Source organism: Mobula hypostoma, chromosome 9 (assembly GCF_963921235.1).
Source record: "Mobula hypostoma chromosome 9, sMobHyp1.1, whole genome shotgun sequence".
Classification (NCBI taxonomy): domain Eukaryota; kingdom Metazoa; phylum Chordata; class Chondrichthyes; order Myliobatiformes; family Myliobatidae; genus Mobula; species Mobula hypostoma.
This window is the reverse complement of record NC_086105.1, coordinates 6,118,799-6,143,854: the sequence shown is the minus strand read 5'-3', so window position 1 is coordinate 6,143,854 and position 25,056 is coordinate 6,118,799. Positions and strand designations below refer to the sequence as shown.

Below are 25,056 nucleotides of genomic sequence, written 5' to 3'. Positions count from 1 at the left end.
CAAAAAGATGATTAGAAAACATAGAATTAACAAGTTGATTAAACCTAATGGAATATTGATGAAATTAAATCCCATTAACATTTTCCTTCGGAAGCATGCCCTTCATTTTCACAACCTGGGGTTTAAATCCATGGGGCTTCAGAGAACCTTCAGTGTGAGCTAAAGAGATACCCTAACATGCCCGGCTACATCTTGTGTGAGTGCGTTTCAGTCACTCTCCCGATTTGTTTGGTGGACTGATTACAATAGCACAGGTTAAAGTTTGTTGTTCCCAAGATGATTCCAATCAACACTGGCGCGTTTCACGGATGTATGCTTCTACTCTCTCTATACCCATGCCTCTGTGGCCAGGCACAGCTCAAATGCTATCTATAAGTTTGCTGAAGGCACAACTATTGGCAGAATTACAGATGGTGATGAGAGGGCATACGGGAGCAAGATATGTCAGCTAGTTGAGTGGTGTCGCAGCACCAAAGAACTGATTGTGAAGGGCAAGTCTAGGGAACACACATCAGTCCTCATAGAGGGATCAGAAGTAGAAAGGGTGAGCAATTTCATGTTCCTGGGTTTCAACATCTCTGAGGATCTATCCTGGACCCAACATATTGATGTAGCTACAATGAATACAAGAAAGGAGCTATGTATATTTCGTGGGGAGTTTGAGATTTGGTATGTCACCAAAGACACATGAAAATTTCCACAGATGTACCGTGGAGAGCATTTTAACTGGTTGCATCTCCCAGCTCATGCTTTGTTCTCATTGCTACCATCAGGAAGGAGGTACAGGAACCTGAAGGCGCACACTCAACGATTCAGGAACAGCTTCTTCCCCTCCGCCATCAGATTTCTCAATGGACATTGAACCCATGAACACTAACTCACTACTTTATTTTAATTCTTATACTACTTGTTTAATTTAACTATTTAATATATATATTTACTGTAATTCAGTTTTTTTCTGTTATTGGTCAAAGGTCCAATTTGATGTCAGAAAAGTGTATACAATATACATCCTGAAATGCTTTTTCTTCACAACCATCCATGAAAACAGAGGAGTGCCCCAAAGAATGAATGACAGTTAAATGTGTGAACCCCAAAGTCTCCCCCCAGCTCCCCCCTCCTGTGTGTAAGCAGCAGCAAGCAACGATCCCCTCTCGCCCATCATCAAAAATAAGGTGCATCAGTACCGTCACAATTCTGTATTACATTGTAGGGCTGCCACTATGACAACAAAATGTGGCAGTGATATTAAACCTGATTCTGATTCTCACTGCATCCAGCACAGGAGAAACAGTAATAGGTCTACAGGAATCACTAACACTGTGCAGATAGACAACGCACAGAAAGAGGCCTTTCAGCCCAACATGTCTCTGCAATCATGATGCCAATGTGACCTAAGCCCACCTGCTTGCATGTGGTCCATCTCATTCTATTCTGTATGTCTATTCATGTTTCTCTCTAAATGCCTCTTAAAATTTGCTTTTGTAGAGACGGAACTCCACCCTGGTTGGTGGGGCAGAAAAATGTTTCTACCAAAGGAGGTGTAACCTTCAAGAGGACCTCAACCTTGTCATAGGGTTTGGAGGCTTGCGTACCTCAGTGATGCGGAGAGCTTCGTTGGCTGGAGCCAGGGCTTTATGGTAGGATCGCCCATGCCAAAGAGATCGAAGGTAGAGAACCAGACTTAGAGTGGTCCACCAGTTCTCCAAGTTTGTTACAGAAACAGCATTGAAGAATTCTTCTACATCTGTGTGCAATGTTATTCCTGAGTCTTCACCTAGGACTTGCATGACTGACAGGAGTGAAAACCAAGAGGAACTTACTGACATGGTGAAGGTAGCTCTGAATACCATTGGAGATGGAGGACTTTCATTCCTTCCCCATATGCCAGCGGCATAATGGGCAGTAACGCTCAAAGGAAGTGTAAGGTGCTCCCTCTCTCCGCTAGCCTACAGGTCACCCTTGGGCAGGGTGTAGCTCCTACGCAGCCCCCTGATCTGAGTTACGTGAAACCAAAGAATCAGGTGGTGGATGGTTGTATGAGCAGCTGGTGCATATCACAAGTCCTGGTAATGTGATCACTGACGCCAGGCAGAGAATCTCTGAAGAGTATTGATAATGGCTGGGCTCACCCATCTTGTAAAGACACTACCTAGAAGGCAGTGGCAAACCAGTTCTGTAGAAGAATGGGACCACGATCGCCTATGTCATACAACACAGTACATAATGATGATGATTGTATCTTTCTACCACCTCCCCTGGCAGCAAGTTCCAATTAAATACTTTAAATGAACATTGAACCCTGGTACTTCATTAACGTTCTGTAAAACATTTTCTGGCAGAATGCCAGAAGATGTTACGGAATTTATGCTCAATTAATGTTATACCAATGCATTCCTCCTGATATCATACTCAATTTTCTCACTAATTCCATTAAAAAATTGTTCTTGTTTGTTCTTTTACACTCAAATGAAGGGCTTTTTGTTTGCCTTCGGGGCACCCTGTATTCTATCAGAGAGGAAATAAATTCAACATGTATTGGCTTCTCCCAGTCCCTTGTGACCAAATACCAAGCAGAACATTTACAATGTCATATAGCCCTCAGCCACCTTCCTCACACAGAGAAGAATGTAGTAAGGACTATTTTCTCCTTTACCTATCTGGCCTCAGCGAGGATAAAGTATTACTTTATTGCTTCCCAACAGATTTCTAACAATATCAATAATAATTTCCATAAGACATCAAAACAGCGAGCTTTTGGTTTGTGAGTGTGAGTGTGAGAGAGAGAGATGTTGAAGTGTTGGGATGGACAGTAGTTTCTGATGGACTCTAGATCATGGTTTCTTTGGGGGCTTTGCTATTGGTGGGTGGTGGGGTGATGTTTTTTGCTGGAGTGTGGGGGGGGTGGAGGGTTGATGTTGTTCTTGGAGAAATGAGGAGAAAGGTTGATGCTCTTGCTGCCGCTTGTGTGTGGGAGGGGCGGGGGCTTTGGGGGATCTAATGTTTTGCTGTCATTCATTCTTTGGGGTTTTTTCACTCGGTTTCATGGATGTCTGTGAAGAGTAAGGATTTCAGGTTGTATACCATATACATTCTCTGATATTAAATTGAGCCACTGAACCATTGAGTGCAATAGAGCTATCGAGTCAGCTCCACCATTTGAACATGGCTGATTTATTTTCACTCTCAACCTTATTATTTTTCCCCCCTTTCCCAGATTGTCCAACCATTCTGTAACCACTCATTCTGTCCCGATTTCATGAGGATTGTGTTGTTTGTTGTACATAATCGATAGCTTGATAATAAAATCAGAATCATTGGCAATGCTGGAAGTCCGTGTACATGATGCCAGCATATGCAATAATGTACTTAAAGTTCAAAATATATTTATATATTTATTATCAAAAAACATATATGTCACTATATACAACCCTGAGTTTCATTTTTGTGGGCATTCTCAATAACTCCATAGAGTTTGTTTTTCTCTCTCTCTCTGCACATTGAAGGTCTTTTTCTTGGGTTCTTTTGGGTTTCTTTGTTTAGTGGCTGCCTGTAAGGAGACGAATCTCAAGGTTGTATAATATATACATACTTTGATAATAAATGTACTTTGAGCCTTGAATAATAACCATAACAGAACCAGTGAAAGACTACGCCAACTTGGGCATGGCCTGGTTCTGTATTTCACATTGGTTTGCCAGCTGATACAAACGACTGGAAGTAATATTGTTGGACTGAATGTCAGCCTCTTCATCTATGAACCATCAGTTTATTACATCATAGCATAAACTTTACCAGGGTTCCCAACCTTCTTAATGCCATGGACCACATCCATTCAGCAAGGGGTCCATGGACCCCAGTTTGGGAATCCCTGGGAGGGTTAAAAATTTTCAGCTGTTTACATTGTGATACATAGTGGCAAAACTGCAACATTATGCAAACCTGCTTAAAAAGCATTTTATAAAATTGGATTATTGTATTCACTAAACACAGTTGTACCTGTACAGGAGTAGTCATCAACTTTAATGTAACCCGTTGTGCAGATACAGGTGTAGGATCCCAGACTGTTGACACAAATAGTATTCTCTCGGCAGTAGTGTTTGTCCTGAGCACACTCATTAATATCTGTGAACGGAAGCAAATTAACAGCAGAGTTAATATAACTACAAGTCACTTAAACATAATCAAAAAGCAAAATCCTGCAGGCATTGGAAATCTGAAATGAAAATAGAAAATGATGGAAGTGGTCAGTAGATATGGAGAGAGGAAAAGACGCCCAATTTCAGGTCTGATGAAGAGTCATCCAATAAAAAATATAACTTTCTTTCTCCATATATGCTACTTGACCTGCTGAATGTTTCCAGCATTTCCTTTGTTTTATTGAGGACATTATTAGATTAGATTAGATTCAACTTTATTGTCATTGTGCCGAGTACAGATACAAAGCCAATGAAATGCATTTAGCATCTGACCAGAAATGCAAAGAATAGTGTTATTTACAAAATAACTGCGAATAAAAAAAGTGCTACAGCACGCAAATACAAAAGTTCTGAGGCAGTACAATACAGATGCAATACTGCTTAGCGCTGTGATGAGAGGTTCAGCAGGGTCACAGCCTCAGGGAAGAAGCTCTTCCTGTGCCTGCTGGTGCGGGAGCGGAGGCTCCTGTAGCGCCTACCGATGGGAGGAGAGCAAAAAGTCCATGGTTAGGGTGAGATGCATCCCTGATAATGCTTTTCGCCTTGCCCAGGCAGCGTTTATAGTAGATGTTCTCAATGATGGGCAATTGGGTGCCGATTATTGATTCTACTTCAGCCAGCTGATTAACAAGGGGTCAGACTTTGCTGGTGAATGCTCTCAAGTCTTAAACTTATGCACATGAATTCCAAATTCAAACACATCATTTCTGCTGCAGGTTTTAAAGTGCTTTTCTATGAGATATCTGATGACAGAAGTCTATCTTACCAAGATAACCCTGCATATATAATGGAAGTTAACTTGCCGAGGCTATAGGGAACAAAAAATAATGGAAAAGGTCATTTCTTTCTTTAAATTTGTATTTTAAATGCCTTTTCATTAATTTAAAATTATTTTATTTTTTAATAGTTTTTGTGTTTTCATTAAAACTCATGACAGCATGACCATCAGGCAAGGCTGGTGTACGGAAGACTTTGACAAGTCTCGGGAATTTTGAAGGTTGGATTTTTTTAGTGCATTTTTCAAGGCTCTTTGGACACTCGGGGCCTCAACGCCTGACTCTAGTATGCTTTCAAACCGGCTAGACTAGCTCTGCACATCAGCTCAGGCAAGTTCAGCAGAGGGATGTCTTCTGACACTGATTGTCCCTAGCAAGTAAATGACAACAAACTCTACGGCATTATATACATCCAAAAATAGTCCTGTTTCACGTTATACAGACATTAACACCATTTCACTCATTTTCCATCTTTTTCCTTAATAGGGAGGTCCACTAAAATCTAAATAGTTGCACAAAAAGCAGTAACACATTAGATCTGACCTTGTCTATTACACTCATTGTCATAACAGGTCCTTTGGTCTCACTTGTCAATGCTAACCAAGGTGCCTTCCTAAGATGGTCATTGTCATGTGCTATGTCATATGACATAGGTGAAATCATGGTCTTCCATCTGTCTCTTTCTTCTTACTCCTTTGTCTATCCATGACTATGATTGTTTGTGGCAAACTTTTTTCGACAGAGGTTAGTTGCTTATTGCCATCTTCAGGGCAGTGCCTTTACAAGATGGGTGACCCCAGCCATTATCGATACTCTTCCCAGACTGTCTGTCCGGCATCTATGGCGTCTGTCTGCACCAGCTGCTCATATGACCATCCACCACCTGCTCTCATGGCTTCATGTGACCCTAATATTTGAAATTATCTGTATGAATAGCTTAATGAAGTTTTTCACTGTAGCTTAGTACATTTGAAAATAGTAAACCAATTCCAATTTCTGTTTCTATTTCCAGAGAGGAATGCAATTGTGACACTTCAAAATCACATCAGACTCCTCTTTAACTGTGTACTTCTGAGTCACGTTATCACCAGTGACAATATTTCTGCGTCAAAATGGAAATTAGGTCCCCATGTTCTGAAAAGAGACCTTGATGGGAAACGTCAAGACTTTTTTTAATGGTATTCATCCCTCAGCTGGTCCCAGGTCATGGCTGGGAAACACTTCTGGGGTTCCATTACTTATTTTCTCTACCAATTGTCCAGTAACACAAAATTTAACTAATATGTTCATTCACATGCTACAAGGCATGGAAAGCACACAAATGGTGTTCAGTAGCAACCAATACCTTGGACTTCAGAATGGCTGACTATTGTTACAGCAGAGCCACAAGCAAATCAATCACAAACAAGCCATACAACAGCTATTGTGTGTGTCTCTCCAGCTCTAGAGAATCTCTAGTGCTTTTGCCAGAAACAAAAATATTCAATTTATATTTGAGGCTAATAGTTGCACCATCCCGCTTATGGAGTTAAAATAGAAAATGCTGGGAGGTAGGGCAGCATTCAAAGAAAGAGTAAATGTATCACAAACAAGAGAAAATCTACAGATGCTGGAAATCTGAGCAACACATACAAAATGCTGGAGGAACTCAGCAGGCCAGGCAGCATCTAGGAAAAGAGTACAGTCGACGTTTGAGCCAAAACCTTTCGCCAATCCTGCCAAAGCTTTCAGCCGAAACGTTGACTGTACTCTTTTCCTGTGCTGCTGAGTTCCTCCAGCATTTTATGTGTGTTGCTTGAGTAAATGTATTAGGTGGGCTGTTTTTGAAATTAAAAAAGTTAGACAATTAATCTGTTCTAAGAACACAGGCAGGGAAAGGAGGCAAAGAAAAATCAAAATGGAAATTCTGCGATGAGAGACAAATAAAATAGATTCATCACCATCATCATTATGTGCCATGTCATAAAACTTGGGCAATCAAAGTCTTACCCATGACCATGATTGTTCTCAGCAAATTTTTCGAGAGAAGTGGTTTACCATTGCTTTCTACAATAAATTAAAATGGCTATAGTTATATTGCAATATTCATGAAACATCCAAGAAACTCCTGGGAATATTATCAAACATAAAGTTGAGACTTTATAAGGCACTGTGAGACCTCACTTGGAGTATTGTGAGCAGTTTTGGGCCTCTTATCTAAGAAAGGATGTGCTGACATTGGAGAGGACTCAAAGGAGATTCACAAAAATGATTCTGGGATTGAAAATCTTATCATACGAGGAGCATATTTTGGCTTTGGGGCTGTACTCACTGGAATTCAGAAGAACGAGGGAGGATCTCTTTGAACATTGAAAGGCCTTGATAGGGTAGATGTGGAGAGGATGTTTCCTTTGTTGGGGGACCAGAGGACACCCATTTAGAATGAGGAGTTTCTTTAGCCTGAGAGTGGCGAATCTGTGGAATTTGTTGCCACAGGCGATACTGGAGGCCAAGTCATTGGGTGTATTTAAGGCAGAGGTTGATAGATTCTTGATTAGTCAGGGCATGAAGGGATATGGGGAGAAGGCAGGAGATTGGGGCTGAGAGGGAAATGGAACAGCCATAATGAAAAGGCGGAGTAAACTCAATTGGTCAAATAGCCTAATTCTGTTCCTATATCTTATGGTCTTATAAAAGTGACGAGAAGATAGACCACAAAGATACCACAAATGACAACAGCTGACTAACAGCTCATTGTTATCACTATTTATGATGTTGCACACCATCATCCCTCTCCAGGACTCAACTGAATCACAGCTCTTTGCTTTCACTTCTCCTTTCTCCTGTTCCTGCCATAACCCTCGATTAAAAATATCAAACTGACAATTATTATGAGGAGTGATTGACAAGTTTGTGGCCTAAGGTAGAAGGAGTCAATTTTAGAAAACCTAGCACATTTATTTTTCAACATAGTCTCCTCCTACATGTACACACTTAGTCCAGCGATCGTGGAGCATACGGATCCTTCTTTGTAGAAGTGGTCCACAGCAGGGGTGATTGATAAGTTCTTGCCCTAGGGTAGAAGGAGATGAGTTACTAACTTCAAATTTTCTGCATTATCACTCAAAGAGTTGAACTGCACGCACATGTAACGAGAGCGTCTTGGACCTCCAGGTGGTCCACAGCAGCAGTGATTGATAAGTTCGTGGCCTAAGGTAGACGGAGATGAGTTATACGGTTCTCGTTACATGCACGTGCAGTTCAACTCTTTGAGCGATTATGCAGAAAATTGGAGGAATGGTCAAAAAAGTGGCAGGTCGAATACAGTGTTGGGAAATATATGATCATGCATTTTGGTAAAAGAAACAATAATGTGGACTATTATCTAAATGGGGAGAAGGTTCAAATATCAGAGGTCAAGACAGACTTAGGAGTCCTCGTGCAAGACTCCCAGAAGGTTAATTTACAGGTTGAGTCTGTGGTAAAGAAGGCAAATGTATTGTCGGCATTTATTTCAAGGGGAATTGAATATAAAAGCAAGGAGATAATACGGAGCCTTTATAAGACACTAGTCAAGCTGCACTTGGAGTAGTGTCAACAGTTTTGGGCGCCATACTCAGAAAGGATGTGTTGTCATTGAAGAGAGTCCAGAGGAGGTTCACAAGGATGATTCCGGGACTGAAGGGGTTAACATATGAGGAGCGTTTGGCAGCTTTGGGCCTGTACTCACTGGAATTTAGAAGAATGCAGGGGGATCTCATTGAAACCTACTGAATGTTGAAAGCACTCGATAAGGAGGATGTAGAGAGGATATTTCTTCTGGTGGAGATATCCAGAACCAAGGGCACAGCCTCTAAATTGAGGGGCGACCTATTAGAACAGAGGTAAGGAGGAACTTTTTTAGCCAGAGGGTGGTGAATCTGAGGAATGCTCTGCGCCAGTCTGCAGTGGAGGCCAAGTCCATGGGTATATTTATGATGGAATTTGATCGTTTCCTGTTCAGTCAGGGCATCAAAGGATATGGAGAGAAGGCAGGTGGATGGAGTTGAGTGGGATCCAGGATCAGCCATGATGGAATGGCGGAACAGACTCGTTGGGCGGAATGGCCTAATTCTGCTCCTATATCATATGGGTCTGTGGACCCCAGGATGTGAACTTCTGTTCTATATAATCCCTTTAGAATTGTTAAAAATGGCATTCTCATCTCCTTTATCCTTCTCTTCCCTAGTCATAATATACCCGCTGTTTCTTGATTGGATATTTCTCATTCTGAGTATTGTATACCTCAAGTGTTGCATCCATTATATCAAACGTTCAATAGCAAAAGCACAATTGAAAATTAATGAACATCACAGATCACAAATCGTTAGGATCGTTAACCATGCATACAAAATTGTAAGCAAGAGGATTCTCAGCTGTGAAAAATAACATCTATTTCCTTTTCTTCATTTGGTGCAAAGATATTACAGAAATAATTCATAACTTTCTTAGTGAAAGTTTATTGACCTGAAATGTTAAATCTCTTTTTCTCTCTCTAATAATACTGTCCAATTTGCAATGAAGGTCCTCGGTCTCTGGCAGAGTTCAGGTCCTCCTTCATTAGCTTTTCTTGGTTTTCACTACTTTCAGTTATGCAAGTCCCATTCAGATATAGAAAGATTCTTCATTGCTGTTAGCCCTGAGCTGAACCCCCGAAGTCCTGGAGGACCAGTGGACAACTCTTAATCTGTTCTGTACCCTTTGACCTGATCAGCTTGGGTGACCCCACCAAGAACTAAAGCATAAAGCCCTGACTCCAGCCGACATAGGTCTCTGGCACTGAGGTGACAGAGGATTCAGTGTCAGCTCGATAACATCCCAGCTGCAGTACTAAAGTTCAATGCTCTAAAATTAAAACTACATACATCTCCAACCAAGTTCAAGTACAGTTACAACATTGCAAGTCATATGGCTAATTGCTTCCCAATCTGTCTAATTATCAGCAAAGTTATAGAAGTGGTTTTTACCGGCATCAGCAAACGGCACTTACTCACCAATAATCTGTTTGCAGGTGCCCAGTTCGAGTTATGCCAAACCTTGGGTTCTGAGGTCCAGGCCTCATGACACCTTTGGTTCAAATGCAGGGCAAAGGGTGCAGGGTAGTGTAGCCGTTAACACAACACTTTACAATGCCAGCGAGGGGGGGTTCCGTTCCTGCTGCTGTCTGAAAGGAGTTTGTACGTTTTTCCCGTGACCGCCTGGGTTTCTTTCGGGTGCTCCAGTTTCCTCCCACATTCCAGAGATGTACAGGTAAGTTGTGGCCATGCTCTGTCGGTGCATCAGCTGGAAAAATGAGCTAAAAACGGTGGATGGGATTTAAGATGAGGACACAGCCACAGCCTCATACCCCAGTCAGATGCTGTCCCAGCATGCAAAGTCAGCTGTGGTGGACTGGGCGGATGAGATCTACAGTGAGATCCAACGACCAGGAAGGAGGTACTGTGGAAGACAGCGGAAGGCGTGACAAGGCACAGAATAAGTCAAGCTCACCCACTGCAATCAGGGAAGATACCAGTTTGTGATATCTGTTCGTAGCATGGGACCCGGACTTCTGAAGTCAACAGAGTGGAGCTGCCCCAGTGCAGCAGCTTTTTCACATTCTCTTCCACACATCTGTCATCGTTGGACACAATAGACAACCACCAACCTCACCAACATCCCTAAAGGTATGGGCGGGTAGGGTCAGGAAAATTTGGGAGGGAAGAGATTTTATTCATGTTTGCAAAACATTTGTTTGATGAAGGAACAACAGTGTATGACTAGTACACTGTTAATCTTAATTCGTATTTAGATGCAATTCAGAGAACTGAAGGACTAACATCCCAACAAGAATAGTAACAAAGATAATGGAATATTCATTCAAAAGATAATGGAATATTCATTCAAAGACAAGTTAGAAAAATACCTAGAAGCCAATGATCAAAGTATAAACTGTACAGGTTTTGAAAGGAAACGCTGTGCTAATTTGACATTGAGTTCTTTGCAGAAGTTTGCTCTTTCATTATGCGTCATGTTATATGACACAGGTGATCGTGGTCTTTCCATGACCACAATTGTCCTTGGCAAATTTTTCAACAGAAGTGGTTTGCCATTGTCTTCTTCTGGGCAGTGACTTTACAAAATGGATGACCCCAGCCATTATTAATACTTGTCAGAGATTTTCTGCCTTGCCTCTGGTCACATAACCAGGACTTGTGATATGCACCGTCTGCTCATATGACCATCCACCACCTGATCCCATGGCTTCACGTGACTGTGATCGGGAGCTAAGCAAGTACTACACCTTGCGCAAGGGTGACCTGCAGACTAGCAGAGGGAAGGAGCATCTTATACCTCCTTCGGTAGAAACATATCTCCATCCTGCCACCCTTTGTAAAGGCAACAATGGATAAAGAAGCAGATATAATATTTTTTAATTCTCAGCGTCCTTCAACCGTGAATATGCTCGCAGAACATGGAGCTGGGCATAGAGAACAAAATTTTCTGAATAAATACCATGCTGCCCTCGAAACACAACACCGTGACATTTAAGGGACAACTGCTCGGATTAACTAAAGGTCAGAAGTGATATTCCTCAGGGATCAGTTCCAGCAATGTTTATAGACAATTTACACTAATGATTTGGACTCGGGCATCCATTCTAAATTTGCAGATGACATCAGATTGGGTAGTGAAGTTAAAACTGAAAAAGTGTTTAAAAAAGAAATCAGGAATATAATTAGTAAGTTCTCAGAATTCTTACTTGCTTAAAATATAGAGAAGAAGGAGGTGGCACATTTTGTAAAGGAGTTCCAGTCAAGTTTTAACATAGCATAAAAGGAACAAGGGTTGCTATGTATTTATATTTCAGTATTATATGGGGCAACACAGTAGTGTAGTAGTTAGCACAATGTTTTACAGTACAAGCGACCGCGGTTCCATTCCGCTGCTGCCTATAAGGAGTTTGTACGTTCTCCCTGTGACCATATGGATTTCCTCCAGCAGTTCTGGTTTCCTACCACGATCCAAAGACATACCAGTTGGTAGGTTAATTGGTCATTGTAAAATGTCCTGTAATTATATGTATGTATACACACATACATACACACACATATACCGTACCCGTAAAAAGTATTCACCCCCTTCAAGTCAGTAATTTTTGATGCACCTTTGTTAGTAATTACAGTCTTGAGTCTGTGTGGATAGGTCTCTGTAAGTGTTGCACATCTGGACACTGCAAATTTTCCCTATTCTTCTTTACAAAACTGCTCAAGCTCCGTTGGATTGCATGGGGATTGTGAGTGAACAGCCTTTTTCAAGTCCAGCTACAAATTCTCAATTGGATTGAAGCCTGGACTCTGACTTGGCCACTGCAGGACATTAATTTTGTTGTTTTTAAAGTCATTCTTGGGTAACTTTGGCTTTATGCTTTGGGGTTATTGTCTTGCTAGAAAACAAATCTTCTCCCAAGTTGCAGTTCTCCTGCAGACTGCATTAGGTTTTCCTCCAGAGTTTCCTTGTATTTTGCTGCATTCATTTTAGCCTTCATCTTCACAAGCCTTCCAGGGCCTGCTGCAGTGAAGCATCTCCACAGCATGATGCAGCCACCATCATGCTTCACGGGAGGGATGGTGTGTTTTTGATGATGCGCAGTGTTCGGCTTATGCCAAACATAGCTTTAAGTCTGATGGCCAAAAGCTCAATCTTGCTTTCATCAGACCATAGAGCCTTCTGCCAGCTGACTTCAGAATCTCCAACATGCCTTCTGAAAAACTCCAGCCAAGATTTCATGTGAGTTTTTTTTCAACAGTGGCTTTCTCTTTGCCACTCTCCCATTAAGCTGAGACTGGTGAAGCACCTGGGCAACAGTTGTTGTATGAGCAGTCTCTCCCATCTCAGCCACTGAAGCTGGTAATTCCTCAAGAGATGTCACAGGTCCCTTGGTGGCCTTCTTCACTAGTCCCCTTCTTGCATGGTCACTCAGTTTTTGAGGATGGCCTGCTCTAAGCAGATTTACAGCTGTGCCACATTCTTAATATTTTTGATGATTGACTTATCTGTACTCCAAGAGATATTCAGTGACTTGAAAATTTTCTTGTATCCATCTCCTTCTTTCTTGTATCCAAATACACCTTCGAGATACAGGTGTATTTTTACTACTATCAATTGAAACTCCTTTTCTGCACATAGGTCTCCAAAAACAGATCTCAAGTTAACTAATATGTGACTTCTAAAACCAATCGGCTGCACTAAAAGGGGTGAATATTTATGCAATCAATTATTTTGTGTTTTATATCTGTAATTAATTTAGATCACTTTGTAGAGATCAGTTTTCACTTTGACGCAAAAGAGTCTTTTTCTGTTGATCAGTGTCAAAAAAGCCAAATTAAATCCACAGTGATTCAATGTTGTAAAGATTGAAAAATCACTAAGCAGTGAGAAGTGAAGTAACTGACTAGGAAGGAACACACTCAAAGATATATTTCTAGAGGAACAGAACTAAAAAGGCAGTGCTGGCCTGGAGAAACGTGTATTATAACTTTGGTAAGCGCAAATATTATGAATCTCTGGAACAGATGTATATAAAGTGGTTGATACAAAAGATTAAGGTCAAAATTGAAAGTTTGTACAAATTAGAAGGAGTGAACTAGTGGGGCATTTCTCTCAGAACGAGTTGGTTGAGTGGAGGCCTGCTGGAGATTTGATAAGACAACACGTAGGAAACCCAGGAAACAAGGTGGCATATGCAAACTCCACACAGACAGCAATGGAGGTCAGGACTGAATCTTGTTACTGGAGCTGTAAGGCATCAGCTCTGCCTGCTACAAATGTGCCACACACAAGGAGAGATTTTATATTGATTGATTTATTGAGATACAGCATGGAATAGGCCCTTCTGGCCCTTCGAGCCACACTGCCCAGTAATCCCCTGACTTAATCCTAGCCTAATCACAGGACAATTTACAATGACCAGCTAATTTACCAGCAGTAGGTCTTTGGATTGTGGGAGGAAACCAGAGCACTTGGAGGAAACCCGCGCAATCACAAGGAGAACATACAAACTCCTTACAGGCAGCGGCGAGAATTGAACTTGGATCACTGGTACTATAAAGCATTGTGCTAACCACTACACTACCGTGCTGCCCAAGAATACAAAGAATATAGAGTGTGGGACACCCAACACAATGGGCAATTGAGGTAAACAGCATAGATACACAGATGAAAGCTAAATGAACACATGAGAAGGAAATGAAAAGAATCTGTAGTGGCTTGGATATGTGAAGCATAAAACAAACTGCAGGAGGAACTCAGTATGTCAGTCAGCATCTGTGGATGAAACTGAACAATATATGTTTCAGATCAAGACCTTTCACCTGGATGGAAAAAGCAATACAGATGAAGAGTCAACTCACAAAGTCTACTGTCCATTTCAATTCACAGATGCTGCCTAAACCATGGAGATCCTCCTGAAGGTTTTTTTTCCCTCTCTTCTGCTCCAAATTCTGGCACCCTCAGTATCGTGTGTTTCTATCTGAAGTATACAGTAAATACTGGCCTCAAATATTAGAAGTCAGCTTTCTCATTCAGTGCTGTAGACTCCACACAGCCCAGCTGGTTCCTGTACTTCATTCTATCCTCCACATTTCATTATCTTCTACATTCTAGGATTTCAGCATTTATACTCTCTCAGTATTCAGTCAAGATCAGGATTCTGCTCAAGTAAAATATGACTTTGCCTTTGTAAATGTTTGCTATATTAAGCAAAGAAGTATTTCACTGGAGTCTGATGTTCTTATGAAATATATACATCACAATCAAAATTCCACAAAAATGCAAACCAAGCCTTTCCCTCTGACATAGTCCACTGGTTTTCTGTCACCCAGGGGCCTATCTAAGAGTTTCTCAAATGCCCCTAAAAGACCCAGGTTCAGCTCCCGCAGTGACTGTAAGGAGTTTGTATGTTCTTCCCTTGACCATGTGGATTTCCTCCGGGTGCTCCAGTTTCCTCCCACATTCCCAAGATGTACGGTTTTAAGTCGCCACAGTTGCGTATCGGCTAGCACGACGCTATTACAACACAGGTCGGTCTGGCATTCGGAGTTCAATTCCAGCGCCGTTCTGTGAGGAGTCTCTGTGGAATGCGTGGGATTTCCCCCGGGTGCTGTGGTTCACTCCCACAGTCCAAAGACATGCCCGGTAGGTTAGTTGGTCGTTGCGATTTGTTCCATGGTTAGGTAAGGGTTAACGATATTTGTCGGGGGTTGTTGGGGTGGCACGGCTGGAAGAGCCTCCTCTGTGCTATCTCAGTAAATAAATAATGACATTTGATTTTAAGTTATTAATTGAAGTCAAAATTTTAGTGAGTATTTTTTCCCCATATATACAGTTTTCAACATAGAGCATTGGTATTAATGGACTTTAGGTCAAGGGCTCTTTGGAGCTTCTGCTGTTACATGCATGGTGGTGGGGGGGGGAGGTTGGGGTGGTTGGTCCTCCTGCTTGTGCAAGGGGAGGGGAGGATGGGCGGGGGCTTCAATGTTTCTACCATTCACTCTATTGGGTTTCTTTTTTCGTGGATGTCTGTGAAGAGTACAAGTTTCAGGTTGTATACTGTATACGTTCTCTGATATTAAATGAACCTTTGGCAGAGAGAGAGTGCTACTCCTGGCTTCTATGTTTGCTTTGATATTATCATTTATTTCCTTGTCAGGGTTTGAATGTTGAAAGGGCATTTTCATAAATGTGTTGCCAGAGGCTGAAACTCGAATTTTCAATGAATGGAGGGCTAGAACAACAAGCCAGAAATTTACATTTATATATCTTGTTATTGTTGTGCTTATCACAAAACATGTCCAGTGAATTATTATGAAATGTACTGATCGACTTCGGGCAAATACAAGTATTTTATAAATGGCAAGACTCCATAAATTATACTGAAATACTGTAGCAATAGTTCTGCCTGTGTTGAGTCGGAGAGGAATGCACAGGTCGATTCCAGAAGAACATCTCACTATTCTTTGAATCTTTTGGCATTCAATGCACCATTATAACAGACAAGTACAACCTTAGCTTAATGTCAAGGGATGGTACATCTAATAAAGCAATATGCCTTCAATAATGAACAAACAAATTGCAAATTACATGCCCAGATCATAGTAGCTTCAATCACAAGCCTCCAGTTTAGAGGATATGACACTCAAAAATTAAGGCAAGGTTGGGAATGATCTTGGTTCCTGGATCCTCAACACTCGAACAGTGTTATCGTGACTGCATTTCAGAAGTACGACATTGGCTCTAAGGCACTCAGATGATGGGAAATATTATATATGTGTATTTTTGTATTATTCCTCACAGTTTCTCCTAGAATCATAGAAAAGTACAGCCAGAAACAGGTCCTTCGGCCTATCTAGTCCGTGCCAAATTATTTCTCTGTTACTTATTAACTTCATCAAGAAATACAATACAACCTCAACATCTGCAGATTTTCAGTATTATTGTCTGAATAATCTGCTATTACTTCCTGCTCCTTTTTTATTTTATGGAGATACAGCATGGAATGGGCCCTAAACACAAAATACTCTGCAGATGCTGGGGTCAAAGCAACACTCACAACATGCTGGAGGAACTCAGCAGGTCGGGCAGCATCTGTAGAAAAGATCAGTCAACGTTTCGGGCCGGAACCCTTCATCAGGACTGAAGAGGGAAGGAGCAGAGGCCCTATAAAGAAGGTGGGGGGAGAGTGGGAAGGAGAAGGCTGGTAGGTTCCAGGTGAAAAACCAGTAAGGGGAAAGATAAAGGGGTGAGGGAGGGGAAGCAGGGAGGTGATAGGCAGGAAAAGTGAAGAAAGAATAGGGCAAAAACACAATGGGTAGTAGAAGGAGGTGGAACCATGAGGGAGGTGATAGGCAGCTGGGGGAGGGGCAGAGTGAAATAGGGATAGAGGAAGGGAGGTGGAGGGAATTACCGGAAGTTGGAGAATTCTATGTTCATACCAGGGGCTGGAGACTACCTAGACGGTATATGAGGTGTTGCTCCTCCAACCTGAGTTTAGCCTCATCATGGCAGTAGAGGAGGCCATGTATGGACATATCTGAATGGGAGTGGGAAGCAGAGTTGAAGTGGGTGGCTACTGGGAGACCCTGTCTGTTGTGGCGGACAGAGCGGAGGTGCTCGACATGGGACAGGAGCGGGCAGAAACTATGGGTCTACCGGGACAGTCAGGCTTGTGGATCTTGGGGAGGAGGTAAAACCGAGCGGTACGGGGTGTGGGAATTATGAGTTTAGTGGCTGAGGATGGAAGGTCTCCGGAGTTGATAGGGGCGGTGATGGTACGAGAGACAATGGTTTGATGTTTTTTGGTGGGGTCCTGTTCTAGGGGTAAGTAAGAGGTGGTGTCAGAGAGCTGCCGTTTGGCCTCAGTGAAGTAGTTGGGGCAGGAGCAGGCAGAAACTATGGGTCTACCGGGATAGTCGTGGGACAGGAGCAGGCAGAAACTATGGGTCTATGGGCCCTTCTTGTCTTTTGAGCCGTGCCGCCCAGTAATTCCCTGATTTAATTCTAGCCTAAGCAAGCGACAATTTACAATGACTAATTAATCTGCCAATCGGTAGGTCTTTTGGAGTGTGGGAGGAAACTGGAGCACCCAGAGGAAACCCACACGGTCACGGGGAGAATGTAAAAACTCCTTAGGGGCAGTGGCCGGGTCCTTGGTAAAGCATTGTGCTGACCACTACACTACCGTGCTGCCCAGTCTGAGGAAGAATTCTTCAGGATGAGAAAGAAGTAACTGGGGTACCCCCTGCTAATAGTTATACTGGCTTGCTCTTAGCCAAAACTATTTCACGCAGGAGTAGAAATTTGCCTCCTTGACAAAATTGAGGGGAAAAAAAAAAGAGGAAAAAAACTCAGATGTTATAAATTACCCCTTATCAGTGCTTATAAGACCATAAGACAAAGGAGCAGAAGTAGTCCATTCGGCCCATCGAGTCTGCTGCGCCATTTTATGGCACTGTACAAGCACACAATATTGCAGATTGCTGCTCTGCAACATTCTGGGCTGCAGAAAGTGTGGCAAATGCTTAATGGAACTGTTCTGGATCCTAACTCCTGTTGAAGGATCCCGCTGTAATTGTGTCGTATAACAGGAGACCAGATCATCAGCAATCCTTATCTTGCTGTGCTGTTACTTGTAGCTTGTTCTTAGTTTAATCAAGGTGCTCCTTGTTAGTTTCTGTGTGGTTCCGGCAATATAAAATGTCTTTGCACTACCTAAGAGCCAGCAGTGCAAAGCGACATGCTTGCATTGCGGTCAACATAACGCAATTATAGCGGCAGCTGTAAGATCGAGGTTCAACTTCTGTTGCTGTATGTAAAGACATTGTACGTTTTCCCCGTGATTGCGTGGGTTTTGTCCGGGTGCTCCAGCTTCCTCCCACAATCCAGAGACTTACGGTTATGGTTAGTGACTTGCAGGCATGTTATGTTGGCACTGGAGATGCGGTATCACTCGTGGGCTGCCCAGCACAAACCTTGCTGATTTGATTTGATGCAAATGACGCATTTCACTCTAATACATACATTTCACCGTACATGATATATAGAGCAAATCTTTCAAAACTAATCCTTTATTTCTAGCTGTGCATTCTGATCTTAAATTACTTGTATTATGCTGAGAAGGCACAAGTGCTGCATCTCCTGCATTGCAATGACACACTAATGCAAGCTTGAGTAATTTTAAACATGCATATATATTTTAGAAAAGGTTTCTGTGATACCAGTAGGAACAAAAGGCTCCTCTGACTCCAAATTTGCTGCAAATTTTCAAACAAAGCTCAATTCCTTTCCTGGAATCATAGACAATGCCTACCTTTTTAAGATGCTCTCTAAAACCAATGTCTTAATCCAACTTTCATTCGTCCACCTCAATATATCTTGTGTGGCTCAGCATCGAGATTGATTTGATAACGCTGCTTATGGAATACAGTGTCGTGAAGTGTGCAATCATTCTCTTTGGGAGACGATGTAAAAGCATACACGATTTTCTAATGGAGAGAAAATTCAAAAAGCTGACGTGCAAAGGAACTTGGGAACTCTCATGCTGCATTCCCTAAAAGGTTCATTTGCAGGTTGAGTCGGTTGCAAGGAAGGCAAATGTGATGTTATTATTCATTTCAAGAGGACTAGAATGTAAAAGCAAGGATGTAATGTTGAGGCCTCAGTTGGAGTATTGTGAGCTGTTTTGTGCCCCTTATCTAAGAGATGATTTGCTAACTTTGGAGAGGGTTCAAAGGAGATTCAGGAAAATGACTCTGGGATTCTTGGCTCTATAAGGCACTCGTGAGACCACATTTGGAGTATTGCATGCAGTTTTGGGCTCCTTATTTTAGAAAGGATATACTTACATTGGAGAGGGTTCAGAGAAGATTCAAATGAATGACTCCAGGAATGAAAGGGTTACTGTATGAGGAACATCTGGCAGCTCTTGGTCTGTATTCCTTGGAGTTCGGGAGAATGTGGGGGGGATGTCACAGAAACATTCCAAATGTTAAAAGGCCAGAACAGATTAGATATGGCGAAGTTATTTCCCATGGTAGGGGATTCTAGGACAAGAGGGCATGAATTCAGGGTTGAAGGACATCCATTTAGAACTGAGATGTGGGGAAATTACTTTAGTCAGATAGTGGTAAACCTGTGAAATTTGTTGCCTCGAGCAGCTGTGGAGGCCAAGTCATTGGGTATATTTAAGGCAGAGATAGATAGGTTCTTGATTAGCCAGGGCATCAAGGGGTATGGGGTGAAGGCAGGGGGGTGGGGATGACTGGAAGAATTGGATCATCCCATGATTGATTGGTGGAGCAGACTCGATGGCTCAAATGGCTTACTTCTGCTCCTATATCTTATGGTCATATGGATTGAAAGGATTGTCATATTAGGAGTGTTTGATGCCTGTGGGTGTCTGCTTACTGGAATTCAAAAGATTGAGGGGTGACCTCCTTGAAACCTATCAAATATTTAAAGGCCTTGATAGCATGAATGTGGAGAGGATGTTTCCTATGGTGGGAGAGTCTAAGACCAGAGGACACAACCTCAGAATAGATGGGCATCGTTTTAGAATAGACATGATGAGGAATTTCTTTGGCAAGAGCATGGTGAATCTGTGGAGTTTGTGCCACAGGTGGCTATGGAGGTCAAGTCATTGGGTATATTTACGGCAGAGGTTGATGGATTCTTGATTAGTCAGGGCATGAAGGAATATGGGGAGAAGGCAGGAGATGGGGTCAGAGAGGGAAAATGGATCAGCCATGATTAAGTGGTGCAGCAGACTCAACGGGCCAAATGGCCTAATTCTGCTCCTATATCTTCTGGTCTTGTAAGCATCCTTGTACTTCACTGGGTTGAAGGTGCTGCGTTATTAAAGTCAGCTTAACAACTGGAATGTTCCATTTCCACTTGGTAAAATAGTGCTTTTGGCAGCCTGTGCATAAAATATAAAGGAAACACAGGCCCGTAACCCTAAGTGCCTGATGTAGCTAACACTGGAAGTGTGCGTTATCCTGATGAAAGGGAGAATGGAAACGGGATGTGAGCACTGGACAGAAGGAGGTCATTCTAGATTTATGGGAAGTGCAAAAATTAGCACAGATCAGTTGGGCCAAATAGCTCATCTCTGTGCTATTTCTTGCGTAACTGATAAAAATCGCAGTAGTGAAAGCAAAGTGTTGTTTAATTCAGTCAGCTAATAAATACTTAATGTTCATATATCAGCAAGGACAGGAAGATGAATTTATATCATATTTTATTAAAGTAAAACTCTCGGCTCTACATGACCTACTTTGCTTCATTAACAATATGAGTACATTAGGTTGGAGGGCCAGGGAGAGGATTTAGCAATTTTTAGCTATTTTGGGTACAGCGTCTTAATTAGTCTCAACATTTGGAAGGATGACTTTTTAAAATGGAGATGATGATGAATTTCTTTAGCTAGAGGGTGGTGAATCTGTGGAATTCATTGCCACAGATAGCTGTCATGGCTAAGGCATTGGGTATATTTAAGGCAGAGGTTGATGGATTCTTGCTTAGTCAGGGCATGAAGGGATTTGGGGAGAAGGAAACGATCGGGGCTGAAAGGAAAATGGATCAGCCATGATGAAATGGCAGAGCAGACTCGTTGGGCCAAATAGCCTAATTCTGCCCTTATATCTTATGGTTTTATTTGTTTCCATCTCATCATCTGTAGCCTATTTAAACCCATCACGTGCCATGTTGTATAATGTGGGCTTTCATGGTCTTTACATGACCATGATTGTTCTTGGCAAATTTTTCCACAGAAGTGGTTTTCCATTGCCTTATTCTGGACAGTGTCTTTGCAAGACGTGTAACCCCAGTTATTATCAGTACTCTTCAGAGATTGCCTGCCTTGCATCTGATTGCATAACCAGGACGTGATATACACCAGCTGCTCCCAGGCTTCATGTGACCCCCCGATCGGAAGGGTGGGGCGTCCAAGCAGGTGCTACACCTTGCCCAAGGGTGACCTGCAGGTTCGAGGAGGGATGGTGCTCCTCGCACCTATTTTGGTAGAGACACATCTCCAACCAATCTTGATTTGGAAGGGTTTGGAGAGAAAGCAGGAGAGGGATAATAAATGAGCCATGATGGAATGGCAGTACAGACTCAATGGGCTGAATGGCCTAATTCCGCTCCTATGTCTTTTGTCAATCAAATGATGTAATCTTTTTGCATAAGCAAGCAGCGAGTGGTATGTAACAGTTTTCCAAAATGTCATTTTTTCTCGTACAGAAATTGAAACTACCAATCACAGAAGAACTAAGTTCAGAACAGTAGCATCACTGCACTGTGAAAGCTTAACTTATTTTAAAAAGTTTTCCTATTAGTATAAGTTTATTATCTGTTTTTTTTAAGAGTGCTGAATAGAAAAATGACATCAATTTACTTTGTATTCAAAGAAAATGTTCTTTTTTGACAAAAAAAAAGACATGACATATGTCAGGTCTTCAATAACATCTAGGAACTCCAAAATCCTTATGGCTTTCCGTCTTTATGTCCTCATTGCAAGGACCCATTGACATGACAGATTACCAGCTTGCTTTACATTTCTGCCAAATGTGTTTTTGTTCTAACTGGTGACGATAAATCTGGAATAAAAGGCTGCCATTGCTTAAAAATTTTCAACTGATGGCTGTCATCCAAGGAAAAGACTAGCTTCACAGACTCTTGGCCAAGTGATAATGAGTGGAAATCAACTGAGACATTACAGAATCATGGTAGGAAAGGCAATTGCATTGATTCTGTTCTGTTCAGTTTGTTTGTGGCAATCCATACCTCAATCTCATTTATCAACCTTTCTTCTATTATGTTTGTTCCAAGTCCAAAGTAAATTTATTATCAAAGTACATATATGTCAACAAATACTACCCTGTGATTCATTTTCTTGCAGGCATTCACAGTAGAACAAAGAAATACCATAGAATGAATGTAAAACAACACACAAAGACAACAAACAACCAATGTGCAAAAGAAGTCAAACTGTAAAAACAATAAAAGCTAACAATAACACTGAGAACACAAGTTGTAGAATCCTTGAAAATGAGTCCATAACAAAAGACCATGAGATATAGGAGCAGAATTAGACCATCGAGTCTTTTCCACCAATTCATCATGGCTGATCCATTTCCCTCTCAGCCCCGATCTCTTGACTTCTCCCCATATCCCTTCATACCCGTATCATCCATAAACTTAGCCACAAAACCGTCAAGTCTGACATTGACACATAACATAAAAAGAAGCAGTCCTAACATAGACTCTTGTGGAACACCATTGGTCGCTGGCAGCCAGCCACAAAAGGCTCCCTTTATATCCACTCTTTGCCTCCTACCAGCCACTGCTTTATCCATTCTAGTATCTTTCCTGTAATACCATGGGTTCTTAACTTGTTAAGTAGCCACATGTCTGGCACCTTGTCAAAGGCCTTCTGAAAATCCAGGTATACAATGTCCACAAGTATACAATCTCCTTTGTCTATCCTGCTTGTTATTTCTTCAAAGCATTCCAACAGATTTGTCAGGCAAGATTTTCCCTCAAGGAAACCATGCTAACTACAGCCTATTTTATCATATGCCTCCAAGCACCCAAAAACCACATCCTTAACAATTGACTCCAACTTCTTCCCAACAGTAGAGATCAGACTAACTGGCCTATAATTTCCTTTCTTCTGCCTCTCTCCTTTCTTGAAGAGTGGAGTGACATTTAGCATTTCCCAGTCTTCCAGAATCATTCTTGAATCTAGTAATTCTTGAAAGATCATTACTAATGCCTCCACAATCTCTTCAGCCACCTATTTCAGAACCCTGGGGTGTACACCATCTGGTCCAGGTGACTTATCTACATTCACACCTTTCAGTTTCCCAAAAACCTTTGCCCTAGTATTGGCAATTTCACACACTTCATGACCCCTGACAGCCGGAACTTCCACCATACTGCTAGTGTCTTCACCATGAAGACTGATGCAAAATACTTATTCAGTTCATCCGCCATTTTTTGTCCCCCATTACTACCTCTCCAGCATCATTTTCCAGTGGTCCAATATCTACTCTCACCTCTCTTTTACACTTTATGTATCTGAAGAAACTTTTCTTATCTTCTTTAATATTATTAGCTAGCTTACTTGTGTATTCTATCTTTTCCTTCTTAATAACATTTTTAGTTGCCTTCTGTTGATTTCTATAAGCTTCCCAATTCTCAATTTTTCCCACTAAGTTTAGTCTGTTATATGCCCTCACTTTGGCTTTTAATTTGGCTTTGACTTCTCTTTTTAACAATGGTTGAGTCATCTTGCCTTTAAAATACTTCTTTGTCTTTGCGATATACAGTATATGTCCTGTGGCTTTTGAATTACTTCCAGAGATTCCAGCCATTGCTGCTCTGCCATCATCCATGCCAGTGTTCTTTTCCAATCAGTTTTGGCCAACTCCTCTCTCATGCCTCTGAAATTCCCTTTACTCCACCGTAACACTGATACATCTGACTTTAGCTTCTCCTTCTCAAATTTTAGGGTGAATTCGATCATATTATGATCACTCTCCCCAAAGGGTTCTTTTACCTTAAACTCTCTAATCAGTTCTGGATCATTGCACAATACCCAATCCAGAATAGCTGATCCCCCTGGTAGGCTCAACCACAAGTTACTCTAAAAGGCCACCTTGAGTCCATAGGTCGTGTTCAATGATCAGTTTAGTGTTGAAGTGAATGAAGATGTCCACGCTGGTTCAGGAGCCTAGTGGTTGAATGGTAATAACTGTTCCTCAGCCTGGCAGTGTGGAACCCTAGACTCCTATACCTCTTTCCCTATGGCAGCAGCAAGAAGAGAGCACGGCCTGGCTGTTGGTTGCCCTTGATGATAGATGCAGTTCTTTTTGTCGTGGCAGTGTTCCTTGTAGATGTCCTTAATGTGGGGAGGATTGTTAGCTTTTTCTGATAAAAAAATATATTGTTCCTGGTATGAAAATGAATGGTGCTGGCATCCATAGACTTTTGGAGGAATGATGTCAGATTTCTGCTTCTGGTTTGACATGAAAAAGTTTCTTTCTCGGTTCATTTCTGAATGGCTTCATTGCACAGTATTGATGAAATGCATTTGAAATGAGCAGTAACCTTGTTTTTCTCTGCACAGACACTGCCTGACTTGATATTTTCTTGGTTATTTACTGCAAGGCCACTTTGTTGTGGATTCTCCAAAAGACACTAGCCGCTCTGTATTAATTTACGCATTATAAATAAACCACCCCTCCACCTTGCAAATACAAAACAGTCAGTCCTAAAGAAGGGTCTCGGCCTGAAACATCGACTGTTTGTTCCTTTCCATAGATACTGCCTGATCTGCTGAGTTCCTCCGGCATTTTGTGTGTGTTGCTTTGGGTTTCCATCATCCGCAGATTTTCTCATGTTTGTGACAAGACAATGAGAGCTAAGTTTATGATTCTTTCTTCTCCTCCTTCCCCCAACCAATTATTAAAAATAGCACAAATTTATAAACAACTCATCTCATTTTAATCAATTCCTTGAAA

General features: G+C 41.8%; 1 protein-coding gene across 1 annotated transcript in view; it reads right to left on the bottom strand.

The window, feature by feature from the left end:
* LOC134351477 (protein kinase C-binding protein NELL2-like) overlaps window positions 1-25,056 on the bottom strand; it is a 374,438-nt gene that overhangs the window by 194,966 nt on the left and 154,416 nt on the right. Inside the window, exon 17 of the mRNA XM_063057673.1 lies at window positions 4,000-4,125. Within this exon, the coding sequence (XP_062913743.1) occupies window positions 4,000-4,125 (126 nt within the window). The remainder of the gene's footprint in view (window positions 1-3,999; window positions 4,126-25,056) is intronic.